At 35.9% G+C, this 16965-nt stretch overlaps 1 protein-coding gene across 1 annotated transcript in view; it reads left to right on the top strand.

Annotated features, from left to right (window-relative positions):
- The first annotated feature begins 456 nt into the window (after positions 1-456).
- LOC112051782 (uncharacterized) overlaps positions 457-16965 on the top strand; it is a 39525-nt gene continuing 23016 nt past the window's right edge. Inside the window, exon 1 of the mRNA XM_024090576.2 lies at positions 457-937. Coding sequence (XP_023946344.1) covers positions 783-937 — 155 coding nt within the window. The 5' untranslated portion in view covers positions 457-782. The remainder of the gene's footprint in view (positions 938-16965) is intronic.

Raw genomic sequence — 16965 nt, 5'->3', positions numbered from 1 at the left:
CTATATTCTAAAAACAATGTATAGAAACTAATATACAATTTAGGTACCGGTATCATCGGTAATGGGCCATAGATTTCGAAATATCTAGATTTTTTTGGTATAAATAAAACAAAGCGCCAAGTTTCAGAGGCAACTAAACAAATACAGAGACAGACTATAACACCCATTGTCAAAGTCTCCACCACCTATGCTCAGTAGAGTGTGATTCCTACATAACAATGACAATGTAGATAAAATTATCATATTGGATATGTAGGTACCTAATATATCGAACGCAAGATAGGAGATAGGTTATCTAGTGATAAAGCCAAAATTATGGAAGACTGTTTTGACATTGAATGGTGATACCAGTTAAATATGTGAACTCTTTATACGTCCAAACGAAACAGTGAATCATTGAGTCATCGTCATGGGTACATTGTACAATGAATACAGTCAGTAGGCGCTCGCTCGGTTCGCGGTTCAGTTTCTTTAGTTCGCGTGCACTGGTGCTATAGACCGGTCAAGTAACAAGCGCTCACGTATCGGTTGCTATTTCGAGTCCAAGGCACAGTATTGTGGAGTGGTGTATTCGTATTGATAAGCTCAATCAACACCAGTACGTCGTACGCGAAGCACGTTTCGAAATCGATGCTGAATAATCGGGCGCGCAATTTGTAATCGAATAATTTGTGATTATTCGTTTCGGCCGCGTAGCTATCGAGGTTTAATAACATTTGTTACAAGTTCTGTGTGATTTTTGGACTGCTCTTCGTTTGGGCTTGGATTTTGTGGATTGACGGATGACTGTGGTTGCGATACCGTTTCTCTGGGACCGAAGAGGTGGCGCCATGGAGAGTTGCTACAAACTGTACACATGGATCAACCATACGCTGCTGATGTTGCTTGTGCAGATGTTCTGGAAAGTCAGCCAGATATCGGATTATTTTAAACCGAAGTAAGTATCCATATCTACTAACAACCAGTTTCTATATATGTAAAGCTAAAGTAACAGTAAAAGTAGTAAGTAGTAAAGAAGACTTTATTTTTCCGTGATAAGACCGTCACTTTTGCTTTATGACGATACTTTGACTGATACTTAGAATCTGGCAGTAAATTAACAACAATACACACACAAATTAACACAGAGTTTTGTACATTAATACATCAAAAAATAAATAAAATTGCATAACCGAACTTTTTAATTTTTGTCTGTCTGTTTGCCCAGGCTAATCTGTAGAATGGATGAACAAATTTTAATGGGACTTCCACTGGAAGATACAGGAGGTTATAGAGCAACATATAGGCTAATTAGTGTCTTGGAAAAATCTATGATTCCGGCTGGATTTGTGAAATCTGAATGTCACGCGAACTAAATCGCGTGCGTCCGCTAGTCCATACTAAATTAATAACAATACAATGGTGCACATCTAATTATCCCATAGTGATGTATTCTTAATTGTAACCTTTATTTTCAACGCTGATGCAACGTTGTAAACAATAATTTGACAAAATATATTAGAAGTCGTTTATTTAATAGATACCTTTCTTAATGAATGCTGTTTAACAACAAATAAATAAGAAATGAAGGTAGAAAACACATATCATTTCATAACTTATTTATTTTAAATTATATGGTAGGTTTACAAAATGTTATATAAAATATATTAACCGTATCTAATTATTCTAAGCTTATTAATCAAATTTATTTTCGTTAATTTTAGAACAAGTTAATTATAATTGTTATTAGGTGTGAAATGACTAGTGATTTATACCCTAATTTTTAATATGTTAATTGGTAAACACTAAACAATACTCATCAAGAAAGGCTGTATTTTCGCATAATTTGAGTATAAACTCGTACCCTTCAGGATATGAAGGTTAATGAATGGTTTTCCGATTAAGCTGACCTTCGATGCAAATGTAAATATTATGTGGTTAGTAGGTAGCTACCTAAATAATAATAAAATAAAATACAACGGCGAATTCAACGATGAAAGCAGCAGCTGTTTAAAGAATAATACCGTTATTAAATAGGCTACATGTAACGTATTGAGTACATTTATTTTTGTCTTATCTACAAGATTGAGTGTGCATAAACGAATTCTTTTCATATTTATAGAATTATCGTAAAAATTTAACATTTATCTAGTAATGCACAATTAGTTTCGCTCTTATTTTTATTTAATATTACTGTCTTTTTTAATTATGCCTACACACATACATTACTAGACACGTATCAAAGGAGTTTTTATAGGTAAATAGATGGTTTGAAACTTCACACTTATGACTCAGCAAAACTGTACCTACCTACCTATTTCTAAGTGCAATTATTGTCTGACTTATTACACACATTATCGATAAGTTTGCACCTATGCACTTACGAAACCCAAGTGTTTACTATGGTAATGTTAATTGGTTTTCTACTCATAGATAAATAAGTACCAATAGTATCTCTCCTACTACCTATACTCCTCATTATTAGCAACCCATTTACGGCTCACTGTTGAGCACGAGTCTCAGAATGATAGGAATTAGTCCAATAGTCCACCATGCTGGCCCAATGCGAATTGACAAGACTTCACACACGTACAGAATTAAGAAAATTCTCTGGTATTCTTCACCATTATATATTATAATCTCTTAAAATGCACATAACTGAAAAGTTGGAGGTGTGCATGCCCCGGACCGGATTCGAACCTACGCCCTTCGAATCGAAGGCAGAGGTCATATCCACTGGGATATTACGGTTCTCCTCCTATACCTATGTGGAACTAGTTTTAGTAAATAGAAGCAATTAATGAACTTTGTCTCTAATTTGTACAGACCTACCTACTTATAAAAGGCGCCCTTGAAACTGTAGATTTCCAATTTAATTTTGAAAAATTTGGTTTTACTTTATTTTCTTTTTACTAATTACTAATACGATATGAATTGGATAGGTATAAAAGTTCAATTATCGATTGATTCAACAAAAATTTCGTGGTAATACAATTTTAGAAATAGGTACCATTTTCACCTAATAAGCTATTCTGATTTCCAGTTCCAAGTAGCTTGCAACTTTTGGTTAATACCAAAGCTTTCGATGTGAAATATCTATGGTTGCATAATAAATGCAAGTTCTAGTTTGACGTAATGATGATTTCAGTTATGGTTTAGTTGCACGCGATCGTTAGGGCTAGGCTTGTGCTATTATTATGTACTCTGTAGTCTACCAATCTGGTGAGGCTTTGACGGCCTCCGTGGCGCAGTGGTATGCGCAGTGGACTTACAAGACGGAGATCCTGGGTTCGAACAACGGCTGGACCGATTGAGGTTTTCTTAATTAGTCCAGGCCTGGCTTGGTTGGGAGGCTTTAGTCGTGGCTAGTTATCATCCTACCGACAAAGACGTACCGCCAAGCGATTTAACGTTCCGGTACGACGTCGTGTAGTTAGCTCGAAGTTAGCCCGATCCCATCTTATTGTATCATCATTTACCATCAGGTGAGATTGTAGTCAAGGGCTAACTTGTAAAGAATAAAAAAAACGGCTTTGTGTGGTGCTTTTGGTGCTATCAAATAATTATTTACTTGTAACTTTCTAGTGGTAAAACCGGTACAGTCGATCCAGAGATTACCTTCTACAACACCACAAACTTTACTTCTAGTCTTCTATATAATACTAGTCCTATAGATCAGGGTTTCTCATACTTTCGGCTCCAAGAACCCCTGTTAAAATTTCCAAGTGATAGCGAATCCTTTACTGACTAATTAACCAAAAGAAAAAAATAAATTTGACTGAAGAAAATATGGTTTTTATTTGAATAAAAGGTAGCACAAAGTACCAAACATCAAGTCTTTGTAATATTAATGTGATGGGTGTGCTTGTTTCTTGTTCAAATGGATTCAATGTTAGGAGTAATTTTGGACAATTTTAACCTTAATCTGACTTGGTATCAGTTACGTAAATCTTGTCGCGAACCGCCTGCTGTCGAATGGCGAACCCTTAGGGGTCCGCGTACCCCACTTTGACAAACCTTGCTATAGATTATTGATGCTGACTTAATGCCTGTTGTTTTAATATTACTCATAGTAATCAATCTGGGATCGTGTTATAATATGATATTTCTTACTTGATAAGAAATTCTCAGCCCGGTGTTGAGAAACTTGGTGGTGTTACTTCCCCGTGCCTCGGAGAGCACGTGAAGCTATCGGTTCCGGTCTTTATCAGAAGAAAGAAAGAAAGAAAAAAAAAACTTTTACTCTAAAATTGTGCCACACAACAATGCCGAAGCAGCGTCCGATGCCTCAACCACCTGAGTAAGGCAAGACCAAAACATAAGTAACAGAAGCATCACCACACTGCCATGTTTGGCACAACCTTGAATAAGATACCAGCTCAGCATTTTGCTGCATGATCCAAGCAATTGCTGGAGCATTATCAATCATATCTATTAGTGTACGTTAGTTATTTAATATTAAGTATTACCATATGCCCGTCAACCTTTGTTTCAGCATGGTGGGCCTAAACTCCATAATCCCTCTTCTGTGGGAGGGAGGACTGGCCAATGTAATGCGTTGTTAAAACAATGATGATATACCAACAACCGTTAGTTGAATTATTTCGCGATAATTCACATCACCACAAGCATGTTTTGAATCAAAATCACTGGCATCGTCGCATTTTATCTACAAACTGATGAGTTAATGAGATCATCTTCTTATAATTCTCTGAATAAATAAATAATAATAAAAGCGTCCAATCGATATCTCCCACTAACATCATGTTTAATTTTCTTTGTGTTGTTTCTTTGTCATTCTTTAAACACAATGTTTTTGTTTATATTGTGATATATTAACGAGACATTAAGCTAATTGTATTTGTAGCTGTGTAAGCGGAAACTATAAGCACTAAGAGATAGGCAATATAATAAAAACAAGTTTACAAAGACAGCCTTTATTTAACTTCTAAAGTCGTCAAATCTTCTACGTGCCTGGGTGTTTTCACACTTGTTCGTTTATGCGTTACTAGCGGACGCCCGTGACTACGTCCGCGTTAAATTTAGTTTTTCCCAAATCCCTCGGGAACCATGGATTTTTCCGGCAAAAGGTACTATATCTGCTAAAATATAGAAGATAGATATATGCTGTCGCGATATTTTTTGTAGAAAATGATGTGTTCTGCAAAGTTGTAGTACATTATTTTATTCTAACATGAATAGTTTTTACAGCGCACGCCATGTAAACAAAACTTTTGTACACCAAAAATGTAACCCAAGGGGTTACATTTTTGGAGTTCCAGGAGGGATTCGCGGGCGTCCGCTAGTAATTTTATAAAAGGAAGTTATATCTAATTATACCTATAGATAGAAATATGTGGACCAAAACAAAACAAACCTTCTAATTTACGTTTCAGCCATGACATTTTCATTTAGTGATTGTACTCACACGACATTTTCGGTGGGAAAACAATTGAGTTCCTCGCACCCTTCACTGTTCTAGCGTAATGCACGCCATTGACGATCAATTATTCTCACGTTTCTTCAGCACCCACGACTAAAACTGATCGTGTATTGGTCGTTGCGTGCGTGACGGCTCGACTAATGAAACGTCTTCGCTGCCGTTTGCGCTGCAGAAACGTGAGAATAATTGACCGTCAACGGCTGATTTAAATATACTTTGAAGCTATGTTAAGTATAAATAAATAACAAATAAGTTTAAACCCAAAAGAATAGTCAACAGTAAATAATATTGTCATCATCAACATATCCCACCACGGTGCAGATGAAATAAAGAGGATTTTGAAAGGTCAGGCGGCCTATTCATTAACTTTGAGTATTTTTAGTGGATATAGGTATACACGCTTAGCAACTAGTTATTGTACTTAAGTCATTCTTAAATCACGTGATTTAGTATTCATTATTTATTTATTGATTGATCAACTGGCATGGTGTGTTTTATATTGTGATTTTACGCTACTCGACTAAACTGCTAAAGTAATCCAAACACGCCTTAACGACTTGACATCCGATAAAACTGATCGCGATGTGCATGACATCATGTCGATCGCGACCAACACTCGATCAGTTTAGTTAACAATAGGCTTTATGGAATACGAAAAATGCGGTCGTTAATGATTTGATGTTAATTATATTAGGTGGCTAATAGACCATAGTTAGTGAAAAGGTCAGAAGGAGGTCCAGCCGATGCGGTTTTGGATCATGAGTAGATCCGTGATCGACTCCTGTTGTCGAAAAAAAAGAGTTTTCTTTCTTTGCACACTTAGTGAGGAAGTTAGTGGTTTTGATTACTGTGATTGCTACAAAGTTTGGCTGGTGGAAGGCTTCGGCCGTGGCTAGTTACCACCCTACCGGCAAAGACGTTCTGCCAAGCGATTTAACAATCCGGTACGTTGTCGTGTAGAAACCGAAAGGAGTGTGGATTTTGACTTCCAAACATCACGATACTGAGCCACCTGCATCCAGCGAATACCTGCGACTCGCTTGATGTCGTCAGTCCACCTGGTGGGGGGTCGGCCAACACTGCGCTTTGTGATAAAATGTTATTTGTGGTAATATGTTGATGGAATTACAAGAATTAGAAACATTTGCTGATTCGACGTGACTTTATTAAACTTATCATTATGCAAGCGGAGATCATTAACCGACACGTCATGTCTTATTATGGTTATTTAAAGAAAATTAATTTTTACACACTTGTGAAACGTTATCAAATTGACTAAACGTATTTTTATGAATACACAAATGAGACTCATGTGTGTTGTGATTGTATTTAAATGTTGTTATTTGCGTCTCACGCCTGTAGCCACCTAAATGTATTTTTGTTTTCTTTACAAGTTAGCCCCTGTACTATATGTTTTCTGTGCCTTGACTACAATCTCACCTGATGGTAAGTGATGATGCAATATAAGATGGAAGTGGGCTTGTTAGTTATGAAAATTCACACCCCTTTCGGTTTCTACACGACGTCGTACCAGAACTACATCACTTGGCGGTACGTCTTTGCCGACAGGGTGGTAAATAGCCACGGACGAAGCCTCCCACCAGCCATACCTGGATCAATTAAGAAAACCTTTAACGGCCCAGCCGGGGATTGAACCCAGGACCTCCGTCTTGTAAATCCACCGCGCATACCACTGCGCCACGGAGACCGTCAAAATAAAATTTATAAAGCAAAACTTAAAATTATGAATAAAACCTACGGCGGTTAATACCATACTCGTACATAATTAAAAAAAGGATAAAATAATTGAAAAACCCTGACGTGTTTCCCAAGTTTCATGATAAAATTAATAAGTAATTGTTTGGAACATTACAACTTCATACATAAACAAATGCAAACGATGATACAAAAAAAGTTAAAATATGTGTTGTTCACAAAAAAATACCTTCCATGAAAAATATATAACACTAAAATGTTTCCACATATAGAAGTAATGATGAAATGATGAGTTAAGTATACATATCATAATTAAAAAAAATAGAAAACTCCACTGCCTAACCTGCTCGCACCTATATTTCGTACAGCGATTAATAAATAACGTTTTTTGTAATTGTACGTGTTTTTATACGTTCATGATCAGTGGCGTGCACTTCATACATGCATTAAAATACTGCATACCCTAAAAGTTGTCTTCTTAGTGCTTATTAAATACAGATTTTTCCAGTGTGCTTTATTTTATTACTAGTGCATACCTTGATCGACAACCTTATGCACGCCGCTGGTCATGATGTACCATTTTGAAAGCCTCTTGATAAGCCCTCCAGTCTATAGCGTCTCACAGTCGTTGTGTGTGTGTGTTTTTTCTAATTTCACCTATCTAATAACACTTGGGTTATTAAGACAAATCTAACGATTTCTTAATTACGTAAATCCGTTCAGCGGTTTGGAAGATATGAGGTAATTAAGAATATTACATACATACATAATGCAAATTTGATTTTGATTCGATTAAACGCTGATTCTATAAACTAGCACGTGTGAAAATTACCGAACCAGTCAACAGGAAATCTAAAAATACGAATAGACTAGTCGATACGTAATTGATGCAAAGTGCCGATAAATTTAACATTTCCTACTAGCGCATCACGTTTCAGCTATTCTAATTTTGTCTAGTTTGCCTAATAATCCTTGACAATTTAAAAAAAAAAACTAGTTTCAAATAATTATAATTTCTTGACAAAATAATGTTTTTATTATTTTTTTGAAAAAGAATATGTTTTGGAAAGTTAAGTATAGTACATTATTTTATTCCAACATCAATAGTTTTTGATTTATACAATATTTTAGATGTATACAATATTTTATTTATTTTTATACACATAGGGTTACATTATTGGAGTTTGAGGAAGGTTTCCTATTTTTTTGAAAATATAATATAGCCTCATTCAGAGATAGTTTAGCTTCCCAACAGTGAAAGAATTTTTCAAATCGGTTCAGTATTTTCGGAGCCTATTCAATACATACAAACAAACACTCAAATCATTCCTCTTTAATTTTATTAGTATAGATTAGTCATCAATGTAAATATCAAGTTTATAAACAAAAAACGTGTAAAGGCACCGTTATCAGTTACCAGCTACAGCAATCTGAACAACCTTTGATACCAACAGGTGACACAGGCATGAAGAGCAACAAACTGTGTATGATAATGAATCGATCTTTGGTATAAAAGATGACAAGACTATCTATATATTATAAGGTGTTTCTACTTTTATCGTTACATATATCTATAGGTATACAGGGTGCTGAGGAGTATTTTCCATAACATTGGGGTTATATTCTTCACCGTAAAATAATTAAAAATAAAAACAGGCTACCGGCAAAGACGTAACGCCAAGCGATTTAGCGTTTCGGTACAAAGTCGTTCTCAGGCAACACAAACACAAGCTACACAGGGTCTTCGCCGGCGAAGACGAGGTCCCCGATATCTGACGTCACCCAGACGTGGGCTTTTTAACTCACGATCTCGGGGGAGCCAGAACACACTCAGGCCAAAACACCCTTCCCGAACGGCCCTCTAAGCCGAGGTCCAAGTCTCAGAGGGGACGCCCTTAGAGAGTCGTTCCGCCCATCTACTCTGCTTCTGCCTTCGGACCCCATCAGGCGATGCTTCTGCGCTCGTCCAAACCCCTCGGTGACGCCGCTCCCATAAGGAGTCTACGGCACTTACACAATCAGAAAAAAAATCAAACTGAAAGGGGTGTGGATTCTTATCGTACTCCTAACAAGTTCCGCTTCAATCCAAAATTGCATCACTTGGCTTCAGATGATATTGTGGTCAAGGGCTAACTTGTACAGATTAAAAAGACAATCTATCTAGTATTTGATATAGAAGTTTTACCCAGTACTGAAAACGCTGGGCATACTGGTTGGTTAGCGCAGAGCTAGATTACTGGCCTAATTAATTATTATTATCAATATTAAGTAGGTACAACATACAAATTTAAAAAAATATTCGTCATTGAGAAAAATTTCCGCTTACAGACAACAAACAAACTGATCTCCAATTCAATACAATTCAATGCTTAGTTTATTGACTTCTTGCAATGCGACGTGGCATTGAATTGTTAATCCTAACTCCTTAGCCATGACATAAGAATTAATAACAATTGGTATCTAGTTGGTAAATTTCGTATAATATGTCCACTAACATACGTCAAAGTTAATGAATTGATCTGCAAGAGCGATGGTATACTGTACAGTGCTCTGCAAGGCACGGTAACACCAATATGTCTAACCTACGCCTAACCAGAACCACTGAACCAATATTCGATTAAGAGAGATTGTGCTTACAAAGTTGAAAATTGTGTTTTATAAACAGCATACCACAATTTCGATGCATTTAATCGGAACGCAATTGAAGCTATTAAAGGTGTGTCTAAAAATAGCTACACGACTCTGAGTCAGATGTTTGCGGGCGAAGGTCTTCCATACAACTTCCGAGTACGTTATCAACATCTGGTTACTAACCCTAAGGTCTTGCCAATCGACCAGAACTTTCATTGGCAACGTTCCCCAACAATGTAACAGGTATTTATATTGATAATAATTAAATCAAGAAGACAGATTTATGAGGTGACAATTAACGATTCTTCCTCATGTCAACTGTAATATGGCGCATACATAAATGATGACGTAATCTACCGCCACGTTTTAGTGCCGTGTTCTATAGATTTTGGACAAATTTACCAAGTACGAGTATACAATTTATGTCAAAGTTAAATCTGTCAATGTCAAGGTAACTAATCATTTAAGTTCGATCGCCTATTGCCATAACCTCCAAATACATGCAAGAATACGTCTTCTGTAATTTTACTGACGGTTATAAATCTAACCTGGAGTAATTAATTGTTGCTTGGAGGAGAAATTATAGCATAGCAGGAGCATTCTGCATTTATAGCTTGGGATGGTCTCTCTTTTGATGGGACGTCTCTCACAAAAATCTATTCTACCTTATAAGCTTATAGGTATAATAGGCATTATAAGCATTTATAGGTATAACAACAAGCCCTAAGATTGATGTAGATTGCCCTACCTAATGTTTCCAATAACGACTCAAGTGACCAATAAAAAGCTTGTAAACCTACGAATTAACGTTTCTTTTTGCGCTTGGAGAACTAATAAAAGACTTACATAATAATCGATGTAACCATTTAGCCCAATGACCTTCAACCTAGACTGCCACTAAACGGAAATTCTATTATTTCCTCCTACTCTATATAGTAGATAATATTATGCTGACTATACTACTCTATGTAAGAGTCTTATAATATATTTATTTGGAATTCATTTCCGTAAATAAATCATCATTCATCAATAAACACTCGTACATATAGGTACGAGTATAAATAAAATTTATATGCCTGTTTGTACATAACTTTTTTCTTCCCTATATACCTACCTATGTTAAAACAAATGCACTTTTTTATATTTTTCTTTTTTTCTTTGGAATGGCGGGAACGATTAAATGGGACTTTCTCTGGATTATAGAGAATGTTATAGAGCAACATATAGGCTACTTTTTAAGTCCGAAAAAATCGTGCTTCCCTTGGGATTTGAGAAAAACTAAAAATAATGCATACGAAGAAGCGGCCGTCCGCTAGTACTACTATAAATAGGCAATAAGTATCAAAGACTCTTATATGTTTATATCGACTTGGAATTCGTTTCCGTACATAATCATCATTGAGACTAATAGTATTGTAAAGGATTGCTGTAATTGATTAACATTTAACTTCCTTTGCGAGGTACAAAAACGAATTTAAAATAGGAAGTATTGTAAATAATGTAATACGATTTTATTGATTCTATACTTATGTTATCCTTGTATTGAAAAACAAGGCAAATTGTTTAGTCATGGTTGTTTGTTGATTTTATAATAACATCATCACAGTTTCATTAACATAGTCATAGTTGGTCATAGTCATATTTAATTAATTACGAAACACGGCTAAACTCACGTCATACAACGATGGAGTATGCCCGACTAGTTTCGAACCCATACGGGGCCCTTAGTCATGAGCTGGTCCTTGCAACGCGGCACAATCCAAACTGCGACGCTCCGCGTGCCGCCGCTCGCATCGCGCGTTGGGAGAGCGCGTGTTTCATAATCAATTATAATATGAATAAACTCACGATAGTTTGAATTCTAAAAATGGTCATTCATGTTTTAACGAAAAAGGAGGAGGGGCTAAGTTGAGACTATAGCTACTTTTAAACTAATATTATTAATAATCTATTATATCTACCTATAATATTATAATGAGGTAAATTCTGAGGTATTTTAGCGGTAATCTCTGGATATACTGATCCGATTATTATGTTTCTTTGGCCACTAGAATGCCGCGTTATTTGTGAGTGTCATAGGCTATATTTTATCACCATATTCTTACGGGAACGCGAACTACAGGGGTGAAACCGCAGGACGTGCGCTGGAAGTAAGTAATAACACGTACCTAAGTAAATTAATAACACAGTTCATAAATATTCAAAAATTCAACCTATTATACCTGACCTAGACAGGTAAAAGTACGATTGAAATGCCCTAGTAGGTATGTATAGATATTAAAAAGGTAAAAAGAACGATTTCGTAGAACTAAAAGCGTTTTATGGTGTAAGTAAAAGCTGAGCGCTTCGAGGTCATGGGGGTGGTATGGCGTATGGACTATGGTTATTGACTAGCAAAAGGTTCTCGGAATATTGATGTCGGTAAAGATTTGGTCGCTTCAAATGTGTTTTGGTTTGTGTATTATGAAGTGTTTTTATAAATAATAAATATCTATCTATATAATATGATAACTTATTATAACTAATAATATAGAGAGGTAAGATGTGATTTTTAGAGTATTTGTTTATTACGAAGAGCTTCTAAAGTTCTAAAGTTCATTTACAAGTTTATATTAAGATAGCTGACGCCGCGCGGTTTCACCCACGTGGTTTCCGTTCCCGTAGGAATACGGGGATAATATATAGCCTATAGCCTTCCTCGATAAATGGGCTATCTAACACTGAAAGAATTATTCAAATCGGACCAGTAGTTCCTGAGATTAGCGCGTTCAAACAAACAAACAAACAAACTCTTCAGCTTTATAATATTAGTATAGATTATGATTCATTTCATATTCATTCAACATTTCGATCTAGTTACTTCTTCGCCCTTATCGTAGAACTGTCCAGGATCTCAGTAATCCGCATCCATTGTTGTCCCTTGGACTTTTACGAAGAGTTTAGCGAAGTTATGGAATGCCAATCAAGTCAAGAGTGAATAGTATTTTCTCCATCGTTTACCGTCAGCTATGATTGCAGCCAAAAAAAAATTTTAATAAAAAAAATTCAACCGACTTCCAACTCAAAAATTAACTTTAACTAAAAAGCAAAAAATAACATCCTACCTATGTGCTACCTTCTGATCAGTTTGAAGGCGGTGCCAAGCCAGTGATGTTTTAATTAAATACGTTTAAACTACAAAATTTCTGTGGTTATTCCAGAAACATCTTTAATTAAAACACGACACTGGCTTGGCACCGCCTTCAAACTCGAGTTCCATCGTCTGTGTTTCGGCTCCATCATCAGACCAACTCCAAACCTTCATAAAGTTGTAGTGATTTAAAATACCTTATGGAAACACTAACAAACGTACTAGCCGTCTCTACAACTTTCGAAAGTTCCCCTCAATTTCTCCAGGATGCCATCATCAGATCCTGACATGAAAAAAATGGGACCATCCTGGAAGTAAACCCTACAAAATAAAAAAAGAATTTTCAAAATCGGTCCATAATTGACGGAATTATCGCTGGACATACATAAAAAAAAAAAAAAAACATACATACAGCCGAACGTAGAACCTCCTCCTTTTTGGAAGTCGGTTAAAAAAAGAATTCGCTTTACTGCCAAGTGTATTACATTATCGATTCGCTAACACTTTCAATTATTTGGCAATTGTCTTATAGCGTAATGCGATGACGTCTTTAAATTGTGGAAAATTTTCAAATAGTTAAAGAGCTAAAAGCTTAAACATCCAGATGGCTCAAATCCTCATGAAACACATTGCATATTGCAGGAAGATATTGTGCGTTACACAATGAATAAGGAAAATCAATGGAAACCACGTTTTATCTCGGTTTTTGATTTAATTTTATTTTATTCACGTTTCTGCAGCGCATACGGCAGCGAAAATGTTTCATAAGTCGAGCTGTCATGCACGCAGTGAACAATACACTAATACGATCAGTTATAGTCGTAGGTGCTGTAGAAACGTGAGAATAATTGATCGTCAATGGCGTGCATAAGAGGTCTATGTCCCGGCTGTTAATTATGATGATGAATAACTCAGTGATAAAAGAAGTCTGGCTCACGCCGAGAGGTCTTGGGTTCCAATCCCGTCCGCTGGACTATTATTATCATCGTACCTACTCCTAACATGGTTTTTTTGACTAATTGGAGGGGAATATAATAGTCATTGAAAATATATGGCAAAACTTTTAAAAAGAAAACTTAGGTAAGTAGGTATGATATTATTAATCTAATTGCAATTACTAATTAGAAAGTCGTCATCAACCCATATTCGGCTCACTGCTGAGCTCGAGTCTCCTCTCAGAATGAGAGGGGTTAGGCCAATAGTCCACCACGCTGGCCCAATGCGGATTCAGTCATGCGGCAGACTTCACACACGCAGATAATTAAGATAATTCTCTGGTATGCAGGTTTCCTCACGATGTTTTCCTTCACCGATTGAGACACGTGATATTTAATTTCTTAAAATGCACACAACTGAAAAGTTGGAGGTGCATCCCCCGGACCGGATTCGAACCCACACCCTCCGGATTCGGAGGCAGAGGTCATATCCACTGGGCTATCACGGCTCCTAATTAGAAAGTAGTCCCAATATATAGGTAATAACTCAGTTAAATACTTGCAATTTTTTTTTATAGGTAGTATGTTTTCACATATATGCATTTTTTATAAAACATTTGTAGACTTTTTTTAAATTTGTGCGCCGATTTCAGTCTCGTCTGTCAGTATCCAAACTCTAGCGCACAGTTACGTGTTATGTCTGTAAATAACAACATTTTTATCTCAACGTTGAATGCATCAAAGCGCGAGGAAAGTTTAGTATATATGTATACTCCGTACCAAAAGAGCTGGCAATAAAGTACATTGACCTTTCGGTAGGTAAAGCAGGGATGACAAACTTTTTATATTTTTATTTACATATTTGGGATTTTTAAAATTCACCGAAAGGTCACTGTACTTAATTGCTAACTCTTTTGGTACGGAGTATAGAAATCAAATCAAAAGTAGATAGGTATTAGGTACCTACCTATAGGTACTTAAACATTAGATCGTCGCCTTTATCAATACTCGTTTCCAAAAACTGCGAAATGTATTATGATGATGACATCACCATCGACTTGTGTAGGTACATGTATAAATAAGATACTATGCAATTTAATATTAGATTGTTCATTATACATGATTACATGTTATGTAGACGATATAAAGATAAAATCAACTTGCAAATTTTCGCGACTTACTTACTGATTGATTAATAGAATGTAAACTTACATCCAATAAAAAAATGGCTATGATAATAATATTATATGATACGGTGTTCAAAGTGTTGTTTTAAAAATTGTAATTAATTAATAATAATACTATGTACTTTACATTAAGTTAAATTAATTGTAAAATTTTGTGAAGATGAGAAAATAAAATGACGGAATTATCGCTGGACATACATAAAAAAAAAAACATACATACAGCCGAACGTAGAACCTCCTCCTTTTTGAAAGTCGGTTAAATAAAAAGGCTATTTATTTATTTAGAAACTTACAAAAATAATAAAATTACAATGTGTAGTAAAATTATGACAAATCCTTTAAGGAAACTTGAAGACAACATATATTTTTTAAATAAAACATGAAAATTGTCATAAAGCCATGTTATTTGTGAGTGTCATATGCTATATTTTATCCCGTATCGCCACATCAATGGAAACTAGACGTCTTCTATGATAAACAGGAAAAAACTAGATAGCTAAGGTCTCCAGCATTTTATAAAACAGGTTGTTATATAAAAGTAAAAAAATACCTAACACGCCAATTTTGTAGAATATCGATCTAATACATATTCAATGATACCCATTTACAAACGTTCATATTTCTTTCGAAAACACCAACAACATTTAAACGAACATGTATAATGACGTCATCAAACCTGTTAGGCTTTTATAGCTCTATACCTGAGTTATATCAGCGTAACGCCTGCTCCAGGAGGCTCATCGTCTTCAGTAGCTATTAAGATAATCACCTTAATGTAAACTTTCAGTTAGAATTAAAATCACTTTTGTACCAACGCTCTTAGCGAACGGTTGTCCGTTTCCTGACTTTTCTTTGTATCACTTTTCATTTTCAATTTTTAAAAAGCGAGTTATCCCGTTCCGTTCATTAACTGGCGCAGTCGATACAGATCGTGTTCATTCAAAGCGGTAACGAAACCCCCGTAAATTTCGAGTGGTAGCCGTGACGCGATCTTAAAGAACCTACACACACACATATTCGGTTCGGTAACGAGCAAGAAAAGAAGAAGAAAAAGGAAGTGAGAAGAAAGAAAACCGTTGGTGCATCTGTCAAGCCTAGAGTCGGCATGGTCGTGGGGTAAGCTCATAATTTGTTTGCTCCCGATTTTCCTTTTATTCCCAATAACATCTTATAATCAATTAATTAGAAAGTTAAATTTCCTTTCAATTAATTCTATTATTATTATTTATATTTATGTAATTAGTGTTCACTGAGACCTAAAAATGTCACAGGAAGACGTTAAAACTAACGGAGCTGATGCTCTCACATTTAAATCATTGTCGTTTTTACTGCCCACATACGATGGCAATAAAAAGACATTACTCTTTTTTATACGTAGCGTTGAGAGTGTACTAGATCTTGTAGAAAACCGGGATCAACCTACCATCGCTTGTTTGATACGCAACAAACTAACCGGAAGGGCTGTTGAAGCGCTCTCGGAATGTACAGATTTCCACTCGTGGGAAAGCATAAAAAATATATTAATTAGACGATTTGGAGAAGTTAGAGATGAAATACAAATTGTTCAAGAATTGATGCAATTAAAAAAAGACAGGCTAGACATCGAAGCCTTCGCGATAAAAATACGTGAATTGATGTGTAGCCTGGTCAACATGGACATAAGCAAAAAAGATTACTACGAAAAAATGTCAATAAATGTGTTTTTGGACCAACTCCCGCCGCTATTAGCGTTAAGTGTTCGAGTCCAGGGCGTAGAGACCTTCGAGAGAACTATAGCAATAGCCAGGCAGGAGGATATAAAATTCAAAAATCGTAGTAATCAATTTAAAGAGCAACAAAAAATTACATCATCAACAAATAACACCCAGTATAGACCCAGACAGCAGTTGCAGCCGCAACAAAAACCCATTTTATTTAGCGGAACTGCACCTGCGCAGGTCAATA

Source organism: Bicyclus anynana, chromosome 15 (genome assembly GCF_947172395.1).
Source record: "Bicyclus anynana chromosome 15, ilBicAnyn1.1, whole genome shotgun sequence".
In the NCBI taxonomy this organism is placed as follows: domain Eukaryota; kingdom Metazoa; phylum Arthropoda; class Insecta; order Lepidoptera; family Nymphalidae; genus Bicyclus; species Bicyclus anynana.
Note: the sequence above shows the minus strand (reverse complement) of the source record. Positions and strands in the feature narration are given on the sequence as shown.